This window comes from Octodon degus, unplaced genomic scaffold (genome assembly GCF_000260255.1).
Source record: "Octodon degus isolate 3935 unplaced genomic scaffold, OctDeg1.0 scaffold00071, whole genome shotgun sequence".
Taxonomy (NCBI): domain Eukaryota; kingdom Metazoa; phylum Chordata; class Mammalia; order Rodentia; family Octodontidae; genus Octodon; species Octodon degus.
In genome coordinates, this window is record NW_004524647.1 from 8,004,130 (window position 1) to 8,015,548 (window position 11,419).

The window sequence follows — 11,419 nt, forward strand, 5'->3', positions numbered from 1 at the left end:
ACCAATCCCAAATCCTGGGCTGAGTCAGTCCTCCTTCCTCAGTCTCCCAGGAAGCTGGGACTCCAGGCTCATAACACCATTCCTGGCTCTTGCATTTCCAGTTTTGAATATCTGCCATGTCTTTGGCTCTGTGCTGAGTTCCCTACAAATGCTGTGTGTTTTTGTTGTTGTTGTTGTTGTTTGTTTATTTGTTTGTTTTTCCAACCGCACTGCCTTTTAGAATGAAGATGTTCAAAAAGCTTAAACAGCTTGCCCAAGGTAACTCAGCAGCCACCCAGGTGGCAGCCTCAGGATTGCACCCCATTTCTGCTGGTCCCATGAATCACATTCTCACCTGCTGTGTTGTCTTTTTGCAACAGGGATGTGAAGTGCACTGGAACACTTTGTATCTGCACTGCCTAGGCAGTCAGTTCTTCTGAGGATAGAAAGAGGATGTGGTGAATCGGGGCCATTACATGCGCTCTCCCACTTCTGACCCCTCTTTCCCTCCCTGTGTTTTGGCTTGCAAAGACTGGTATTATGGAGTGCATCCTGTGGCATATATTATCCATGTGAAAAGTCAGGACATGTCTTCAACAGTTTTTGGTATTCATAAAATTACTTAGGTGGCACATAAAATCATGTTCAATGGACATTTGGCCAAGGATGTTTCTTTCTATTGAAATGGATAAAGTTCTTCCAAACTGGCACCATCCTGGGACACCCCAGGAATGCAGTGTGGCCTCCCCAAGGGAGCACAGGCAGTGCTTGTGAGCAGTGCTGTGGACAGTTTATGAGAGGGTCATCGCCCCTCAGGTGTAGGTGGAATGAGGCAGGGAGAGGCCCAGATCTGCTCTGTGAGACTGAGGGGGAAGGAAGTGTCCCCTGGAGCGCAGCCAACAGGCTGTAGGCGAAGCCTCTGGGTGACCCTGTCTTGTGTTCATCCGGAGTCCGTACTGGTTAAGCTGAAGGAGCCACATCCTCTGTATGAAGGTGCTAAGCCTGGATGTCGTTGCACTTCACAGAGGGGTCATCTTCCTTTTTGTCTTCAGTGAAAACCTCTTTTGTTCTTTTTTCAGTACTCAGGATCAAACCCAGGTCCTTGCACATACTAGGCTGTTCCCCTGGCCCCAAGCCCCATTTTTAGTGCCTTTTTTAGTCTCTTATTTCTGTTTCAGTCACTTTCAATTTTTGCTCATAGCTCTCCTGTACCTTTTGGTTAGGGAAACTACACACATACCAAAAAAAGTGTTATGAAGTTGTCAAGTATGAACTCCGCAGTGGACTGACGTGGACTGTCCTGCGGACATTTCTTGTCGCGTCTGTCCTGGCAACCTCAGGTGACTTTATCTTGGCTGAGGATCCTGCTGGGTGATTCTGCCCTCCTCTTGGCCCTCCTCCTCACCCTCATCTGCTTCCTCCTCACCTTCCTCCTGGCCCTCCTACTCGCCCTCCTCATCAGCCTCTTCCACCTCTTCCTCCACATCTCCTCTTGCTTGGATCCCACCTGATTGCTTTTGTCCTGTGTTTAGTAAATTACTGAGTATAGAAAATGAAAGAAAGTAGAAAATAAACAAAAAAACCCCTCAACTCACTCAACTTCAGGAGCCTGAGGCAAAACTCTCCACATGTAAAGAATTTCCTTGAAAAAATTTCTATGCCTTTTATTTTCTTTTTTAGTGAGTAATTTTTATACTGTGTAACCAATTTCCTGCGTGGGCTCTTTTCATTTTATTCCTCTGTTCTTCTGTTTCACATCAGTAGAAGTTCTTTATGCATCATCTTGCATGGCTGTCCTATTCGTCTCTGGAGGCGCAGCTTATACAGTTCCTCTGTCCAGACACCATCCGAAGTGACTGACTTGGCCTCTAGTCTCTCAGAATCCCCACTGGGTGCCTCCCCTTGGGAAGACCCTCCCCTTGGGAAGACCATGTGACAGTTAATCTTTTTTCATCTATGTCCAGTTCCTCTAGGATCCTGAGCTCAGCGTGTCAGCCAGCCTGGCAGCCGTAAGGACACACACACACATACGCACACATGCACACACACATGTGCACTCATCACACACTCACCAGATAGTTCTGGAATTTAGTAGAGGTGTGTGGGTTGGTTAAGGGCCAGGGGTGGTGGCTCACTCGTGTAATCCCAGCACTCTGGGGACTGAGGCAGGATTGCCATGAGTTTGAGGCCAGCTTGGGCCACCTAGTGAGTTCAAGACCAGCTGAACTACACATATAGAGACCCTATTTCAAAAGAGAAGGGAAGAAAGAATGAACAAATGAACGAGCCGGAGGATTGGGCAGAGATGGTGTTTTTGTATGTAAGGATTCCTACGTGAGCAGGTTTCTGTCTTGGTCTTAATCTGGGTCTAGGGGGAAAAGATATCTAGTTCATGGAGCTGGTGCTTCTTCTGGGTGCCCAGGGCATCTGAGGGGGTTGTGAGGAGTGCTGTGTCTGCAGCCGGAGTGAAAACAAATAAGCCTCACGTCCCTGCCTGAAGACATGTCGGGCCTCCAGTACTGTTGCACTCAAGAGCCTGGCTCTTCATTTGTCCTTATGATTCAGCTAGATGTACCAGTGTTTCTTTTTGGAGGGGTTAGCCAAGCCAGTGCCACCAGGGTGGTTTACACAAGAGGCTGTTTATCTCAATCTGTGCTGATAATTAGTAATGCCACAGACAACACCTATTGATAATACCCAAAATGAAAATAATTAGTTCACCTACAACTTTATTTCATCTAATTAATAAAGTATTTGCTATGAGGTGAAGAGCCTGTTTATGCCTATTGTTTCAGAAAACAACTTTAGAAGTCTGCATTTCCAGGATTTCACCAGATAATTGTTCTACAAGAAAGACTTGCAGACTGGCTCTTGGATCCAAACTGACCTACTGTTTATTTTTTAAAATAAAGGCACATTGGAACTTGGCCACACAGTTTGTGTATCACTTAAGACTTCTTTGAAATAACAATATCAGATTTGAGTAGTTGAGACAGATACCCCAACAGCAGTGGTCCCATTGCATAGATGAGTTACCAACTGGCTCTTTTGGAAAAAGTGTGTTGACCTCTGCTCTAGGAAAATCAGGTTCCTCTTAATCTGAATCTCACTCTGCCTTTTCCTGCAGGCCTTACCTTTTTCCATTTATGTCATTCCCTTACCCTCACCCCCAGCCTTTACACATCTTGGTTTTCTTCCTTCTCTAAATGGTAATAATGCAAGACTTGCGTACAGTCTTACTGTTAGCTTTCCAAGTGCTTTGTAGCCATGTGCACTGCACAAACTGCTTGTGTATTAGTTCAGCCCTCGTCATAACCCGGTGAAGTAGGCATTGTTAGCCTCTTAGAGATGAGAATGCTTTACAGGGGGAGGCTGAGCTCCACCTGGAGCTGGGATGTGGCAGAGCTCAGATTTGCATGTGGGCAATTGGGACCTCTGATCCTAATTGTTCTGCTGAGATATCTTCTCCCTGTCTCTCCTGCCCCCTCCTTCCTCTCATCTTTCTGCCTTTCTTCCTCCCCATTTTCCTCCCTCCCCTTTCTCCCTCTCCCTCTCTTTCTCCCCTTCCTTCTTCTGCCCCTGTTGCCTGACTCTACCCCACCTGCCTAATCAGAGGCTAGGAGTATAGCTCAGTGGTACAGGATGTGCTTTGCATGGGTGAGGCCCTGGGTGCAGTCCCCAGAGCCAAACACAAAAACAAATGTTTAAAAAAAACAAAACAACTAACCAAATGATGTGTATCCATGTACTATAAGCTTGTTTATTTCAACATATATTATGCAATGACAATAATAGATAAGTAAGGCTTGAAAAAGTGAGATCATGGGAAGAAAATCAGGGTTGGGTTAGGATGTGGGGGTAGGCAAAAGAGCACCCAGGTGCAGAGGCTAGGAGTTCACCTAGCTGTTGGAGTTGCCTTTAAAGTTAGCTCTAAACTTCTTGGCAGCCATCAATAAAAGGAGACACACTCATTTAAGTAGCTCTTTTGAAAAGATGGGGGGAAATAACCTTGCTAGTATTTTCAAACCTTTTCTTAGCACTGAAATCAATTATTTCCAAAGGAATATTCATGAGGCTCAGCAAAGTATCAGAGAAAATCAGCCAAGGGCTTGTCTACACTTTGGGAGCAGCAAGTAGCTCCTTCAGGATGGCTTCATGGCCAGCAAAGAGCATGGCACTGGGCATGTTGGCTATAATCTGTTCTGCTTGTTGAATGTATAATACGAAAGTATTGCTGGAGTGCTCTGAGAAAATGGCCATTCATAAAGCCATTAGGGGCAGGACTGCAGATAGTAATGGCAACGGCTATGTTAGCCAACTTTGTCATTGTGGCAAAATGCCTGTGAAAATCAACTTACAAGGAGAAAGGTTTATTTTGGTTTACAGATTCTGAAGTGTCTTTGGCTGCTCTGGGCCCATAGTAGCAGAGTACCTTGTGGTGGGAATGCATGGTGGAGGAGCCAGCTGGCCTCCTGAGGGCTGGAAGAGAGGAAGAGGAGGGGGCTGGGAGCCTCCGTGCCTCCTGCAGAGTCCTAACCCCAATGGCCTAACTTCCGGTTGTGTCACAGGCTTGCTGATGCCTTCCACACACGGACTCTCAGGGAGCTTTTTAAACCCAAATTATAACAATGGCATTTAGTTCATTTTTGTTATTCACCATTCCTTTCCAGACCTGCCAGCTCTGCACATGGGCCAACTCAAGCGATGGGTGACTTTGACCACCTGCTTGGTCCTGACAGGCATCCTGGACAGGCTTTTATGTAAACTTTGAATTTTCCCTGTCATGACCACGCCCCAGCACGGGAAGCAGCATCCAGCCAGTGCTCCAGCAGCTCCCCTGGCTCCTTCTTGCTGCACCCCGTTTCCCCCCACTCGCTGCTCTCGTGACCATCAGCACCAGGCTTTGCTTTCATGTTTCACCACATCTGTCTATACTCAGACCTTGTAGTTCAACTGCTTTTGAATTTTCTACAGAGGATTATATTGTGTGTAGTTTTTAGTGTTGTGCTTCTTTCATTCAACCTTGTATTTCTAAGATTGTTTGGTGCATTGGATAGAGCTAAATTTCATTTTGTTGCTTGAGGACTGTGCTTCTTCTTTGTTTTTTCTTCTTCCTTTTCCCTATGAAATACTTTTCAACTTGTTGTTGAGGGTAGGAAAAAGAAACAGGCTCTGCAGAGCAAGTTTAGGCTAAGTAAATATAGGAGAAGTACACCATGCAGTTTGAAGGTGGGCCATCAAGTAAGATCAAACCCAGGCCAAAACGTTTTTCTTCTTAATTTCTTTTTTAAAAATCTTATCTATCTATCTATCTATCTATCTATCTATCTATCTATCTATCTAGTTAGTTAATTTGGTACAGGGTCTCACTATGCAGCTCAGTCGTAGTTATTCTCCTGTCTCAGCCTCCCCAGCACTTGGGATTATAGGCGTGTGCGACCACAGCTGGTTTTAACTTTTTTTTCTTATTGCCTATCCTTCCCCATCAATAAAATTTTAATACTTCGCATATTACAGATCTGTCTGTCTGTCTATCCATCTATTCATCTATATCACTCAGAATGTAGCCCAGGCTGAACTCACAGCAATCCTCCTGCTTCAGCCTCCCGAGTGCTGGGATTACAGGCCTGTGCCCTCACCCCTGGCCTATCTATGTGCTTTGTATATGAAGAGAATACTTTTTTTTAATCCTATAAGAATCAGTTTTCAGGGCCAACCCAATAGCTCAGTGGATTAAAGCGCCTGCAATCAGGCACAGGGGCCAGGGTTTCAATCCCCCATCCTGCCATGCTGGCCTTGCCCCTGGGGCACATTGAAACAGCAGTTGAGACTGGGCGTGGTGGCACATACCTGTAATCCCAGCTCTTGAGAGGCTGTAAACAGGCAAATCGCTCCTAGTCCCATCTAGTAGTGAGAGCCTGAACACCCTGTAGACCTTTCCCTAAAATTAAAAAAAAAAAAAAGTATCAATTTTCAGCTGGGCTTCATGGCATACAATATAATCCCATCTCTTGAGAAACTGAGGCAGGAGCATCACTGTGAGTTCAAGGCCAGCCTGCACTACAAAGTGAGACCTTGTCTCAAAAAACAAAAAAAGAATCCATTTTCATTGCCTGGGCATGCTTCTTCCTTCCTGAGAATGTGTGCTTCCATGGCATTGCCATTTTATACCTAGTAACTTATGGTGGTGGGTCTGCTTTGTGTGCTGTAAGGTGTTCAGCAGCATCTCTGGTCCTTACCCGCTGGACGCCATTAGTGGCTCCTCTGGCTTGATGGTCCAAAATGTGCCCACATTCCCTAGTATCTCTTGGGGGAGGGCGGAAGAGTACTTGTTTAGAAGCGCTGGTTTTATGGAGCACAAACTGAACATCGGTGAGGAGCACAAAAGCAGGCCTGCCTTGGTGTTGGATAGCAAGTAATCACATAAGCAGTGGTCCATCCATGCCCAGCGTTCACCCTTCTTACTGCCTTAGGAGTTCTGTGTAGTATATTAAGGGGAGGAAGGCAGTTATACCTAGTAGAAATAATATACTTTTTGAGGAAAGACACTATGTATTTAGTGTGTCTAAATCTGGAAGACTATATATTAAAATCTTTACAGTGATTATCTGTGAACAGCAGCATTAGCAGATGAGTTTTCCGTTGTCTTTCCATTTTTCTCATATCTTCTATCATTTCTACCATGATAGGCAGGAGAGTATTAGCTATGAAATGTTTAAAGTGTCTATTGTAGGCAATAGTGTAGTATGGGAAGAATATCACTACCGTCCCAAAATCAATTTGAGATTCATCTAGAGAGCTGGCTCTGGCCTTATAGTGGTCCAGTGAAGTTGATGTTTGTAACCCCAGGAAAAGTTATTTGAATTCTAATAAGTAAATTCCAGTCTACCACTTTCAGTGCCACCCACGCCGAGAATAAAGAGACAAATACGCATGTGCAGTTGTGGAGAGCCAAGGGAGAACTAAATCCAGTCTGAACAAAAGCTAACCAGAACAAAGGCCAGGACCCAGGGCCATCCTGGGTTTTATGACTTTGTGAAGAGAGGAGTGGCATGGCCTTGAGTGACTATGAGAATGGGAGGAGGTACGTGAGAGCTGTGAGCTGGGCTCGGCAGGAGGCGCAGTAGCACCTCTGCACTGCGCAGGGAGAGGCGTCCAAAAGAGTACTGGATTCGGGTAGCAGGTAGCCTCTAGGTTTGGAGGAATCTGTGTAACATAGTTTAGGAAGTATCTTGTGTTTTTGGGTCAGATCCCTCGGCTTTGATGCCTGGCCCTCCTGCCCTGAACATCATATCTTCTTTCTCCAGCCTCAGTCCCAGCTGACAGTGCAGCAGCTCTCTGCCTAGCTCATACTTAGTAGTGAGGAGTCACAGGCCAGGCATCACTGATCCATCATTGCTTCAGAGACTACAAGTCAGCACCGCTGCTAGACCCATTTGCATTGCTTACAGCCAGTTGAGGGGGGGAAAGTGTTGTCCTAGCCAGCACCGTAGGTATTAATACATAGAATTAGGACAAGGTTTAGCCAACGTAGAGACAAATGGTCTTCTTCCAAGGAGAGCCATCCCAGTGGTCTGCCACAGAATTTTATTTTCTTTTTCCTATAGGTAGACCCAGGGGTGCGGGGAGGTGTGGGGGGCGATTAGTAACAGGTGAGCTTTTAAGCTAACTTGCTTTTTGGAAAATTACTTGTGTGTCATTAATTTTGTGTCATTAGACACAAATTAGATTTTGGTCTAAGCAGGTACTCAGATATTTTCCCATCATGAAAATTGTACTAGCATGGCTACCCTGGCATCTCCTAATTTCATCCTTCTCTTTTTAAATTCACAGGTTGAAAATGAATATGGCTCCTACTTTGCCTGTGACTATAACTACCTGCGTTTCCTACAGAAGCGCTTCCGTTACCATCTGGGTGACGATGTACTTCTGTTCACCACTGATGGGGCAAAAAAGGAATTTCTGCAGTGCGGGACCCTGCAAGGCCTCTATGCCACAGTGGATTTCGGAGTGGGTCAGTGTTGGTCACAACAGAAAGTTTCACGTTGGCGTTAGGCTCGTTTAGTCACTTTTGAGAGCAGCTGTTATTTTAAGAGGCCTGGACAGTTTGGAAGATGCTTCTCAGCTTTTCCTTTATCAGTTGTGCCAATTAGCTTTATGTGATTGTAACTAAACACATGAGATCTTCAACTTAAAAAGTAAAATTTCTCTTACACTTTTGTCAGCTTCAGTCCGTAGTTAGCTGCCCTGTTGCTTTGGGGCTTGTGGTAAGGTGGTCACGTCATGGGAGGTATGCTTGGTAGGAGAAGCCCATGCATTTCACAGCCAGAAATCTGAAGAGAACAAAAGAGTGGGGTCTCATCATCTCAGGCAGTGCTAATGATCTAAAGCCTCCCACTAGGTCCCGCCTCTTACACGGTCCCCCACTTCCAGTAGCACCATGCTTGGAACCACGCCTTCAACACATGGGCCTCTGGGAAGCTTGCTTGCTCGCTTGTTTATTTTCTTTCTTTCCTTCTTTATTTTGATGTTGTGAGACAGGATCTTGTTATGTAGTTTGGGCTATCCTTGAACTCACTATGTAGTTCAGGCTGGCCTCAAACTCACAGTGATGCACCTGCCTCAGTCTCCTGAGTGCCAGGACTATAGGTATGCACTCCTATCCTCTGCTCTTCTGGAGAACATTGAAGAGCCAAGTTACAGCTTTAAATAGCAGGTAAAATAGAATAAGTATGCCACCTGCTTGCAGAAGATCATGTGACTTCTGCCTGTAGGACAGGGTCTTCCAGAGTAGCTTCACGTTTCACGCTGGTAGGGCCCTCCTGGACTAAGGAATGCACTCTTTCAGGCAGCATGAGCAAGGGCTGGGAAGTGCCATCTGGGAGAAGTGCTCCTGTCAGGCCTGCCTGGGGCCAGCTCTGCTGCTCTCTGCCCTTCTCTGCTCTCTGGGTCCTCACTCTGTGGCTAAGTGAGAAGTCAGCAGCCGATGTAGCAGCCTGTCAGCCCCAGTGCAGGAAGCTTACCTGACACTTCTGCTGTTCTTCTGCGTAACTCGGGACCTTCTGAGCTGAGGGGGCTGGGTTGCCACATACTGCAGAAATTACCCCGCCCGACTCGGGTGCCGTGGTTCATGAGCTGCAGAGGTTCAGCAAATGAATGTTCTCAGTGAGCAAGCAGTGTGGTTAGTGTGAAAGGTCACTCTTAACTTAGGTTGAGAGCAGGTAAATGTAGAACAGGATCCTAAGGAGGACCTGAGGCTCAGTTTTCTTGGTTTTGTCATGGGGACATTATTGAGATGATTATAATCTTGAAATAGAGCTTGTAGAGTCTACTATTTTATTGGTGTTAATGTTCTAATCTTTGGTTACTGTGCTTTCTAAAGGATGTCCTTACTCTTTGTGACCACACATTGAAGTATTTAGGAGCAAAGGGACATCATGCCTGCAGCGTATTCTCACCTGGCTCAGAGGGAGAAATTATTTTTATATAGAAAGAGAAACTGATAAAATAAATATGCTAAAGTACCAACAACTAGGGAATCTTGGTGTAAGGACTTAAGAGCTCTGTAATACTTAGAACTTTCTATGAGATTAAAATATTTCGAGATAAAACTTTCCACCTCTCCCAAAACCCCAGCTCTGCGAGTAGCACAAGTCCCCAGCATCCTCCCATTGAGATGTTGAGACATAAGCCAGTTCTAGCACACTGCACAGCCCATGCTTGCCACCTCTGGAGAGGAGCCTGCGGAGACTGAGATGCCGGAATGAGACCAAAGTCTCTTCTTTCTTTTGTTTCTTTGTTTCTTGCCTGCTTGCTTGCTTGCATTTCTTTTTCTTTTCCACTACTGGGGATTAAACCCATGGATGATGATGCATGCTAGGCAAGGGTACAACCCCTGAACTGTATCCCCAACCCTTTCTTTTTATTATATTTTGACACAGTGTCTTGCTAACTGGTGGCTGGCCTTGAACTTGTTATCCTCCTACCTTAGCCTTCCCAGTAGCTGGAATTATGTGTATGAGCCACTGTGCTGAAGTTGTATTTTTATAGATGTCCTGCATTACCAGGGGAGCGCTGATGCTGAGTGAATTGAGTGCTTCTAGAAACATGGTCTGTTGCTCAGAGTGTTGAGTGAATTTCTGCTCTCCACTGAGCCACAAAGGAAATGGCATGCTGATTTCCTCCTTCCTTGGCTGCCTTCCATCGTTGCAATGAAAGAGCTTGGTATTTTTCTGTTGGGAGAAACAAATCAAAGATTATTCTGAGTTTGTTGTAAGTGTGATTTGTGTGAGGGGGCCGTGTGATTATTCCTATGGGGGTTGAAGAGTAGACCACTACAAGGCCAATGTACCTATGGCAGGTGCGTTGACCTCCATCTGGCATCATCCATTCTTGTGACAGAGGACCCTGAAGAGTGTGGGCAACTATTAAGAGGAGGACAGTGAGACCAGGACACTGTTTAAAAATCTGAGTGCCACCTCATGCTTAATAATGAGAACTACACCATGCAGCAAACAAAACTGTTCTTTCTCTGCACGTGTTCTCACCTGCAAGCTGGCTTTATAAGGACACCAAAGGCAAGCCTCAGGCCAGGAGTCAATGGAGGGTTGTGGCTGGCATTGCTTCCACCTTGATACGCCTGCCAGGGGAAGATGGCCCAGCTCTGCGTGTGGACACTCAACCTTCACGCTTTCACTGACATGAGGCAGCTGATCGCCTTTCCTTTTGTTTTGAATTACTTGATTTTATTTTACACTAGGTGGTGGGCACAAAGCAATCCTCTTAATAAAGTTGACAGTTAGCTTCACTCAGAACATTTTTTAATAATGCACATTAAAAAAGTATTCATCTTACAAATTATTCTGAAATCCAAATATACAACAGCTTGGAAAACAAAAGCCTATGTAAAAAGACAGAGTAAAACAACTACAACAGTACAGGTTTTTCTGGCTCCGTTCTACAGTTTTCTTACTGCATCATCAGTGCCAGAAATCTACTCCTTCAGCTGGCTCCACTGCTCTGGATTTAAAGAAATACCTTGTCTTCTTGGTTTCATTTTACCTTCAGGATCCATCCAATATCCTCTAATATCAATTAGAACTTGCCCTTTAAAGTCCTGAACACTGACATATCTGATTTTCCCAATCTGAACACTAGGTGATGTTATCATCTCTGCTGCTGCTGCTCTGCCTAGATGACAGAGCTCTTGAAGTTTCACCAGTCTTCTGCTTCTTAACAGGCTTTTGTGGAGCAGTTTACTTTTTCCTCTTTAACTTTTTGTCAACTTCACTATCAGAATCACTGCCTGAAGAGCTTGAAGAAACAAGTTCCTTTGATTTAGGCATTGCTCCGCTGCTGCAGTTGACAGTTTCCTGCTCACTCGAGACTGACCAGCCCATTGCTTTTCTATGAGGAAATTCATTCATTCTTTCTTTCCTTT

At 45.3% G+C, this 11,419-nt stretch overlaps 1 protein-coding gene across 1 annotated transcript in view; it reads left to right on the plus strand.

The window, feature by feature from the left end:
* The window catches only part of Glb1 (galactosidase beta 1), a 104,693-nt gene that overhangs the window by 35,685 nt on the left and 57,589 nt on the right, over positions 1-11,419 (plus strand). The window contains exon 6 of the mRNA XM_023719734.1: positions 7,813-7,993. Within this exon, the coding sequence (XP_023575502.1) occupies positions 7,813-7,993 (181 nt within the window). The remainder of the gene's footprint in view (positions 1-7,812; positions 7,994-11,419) is intronic.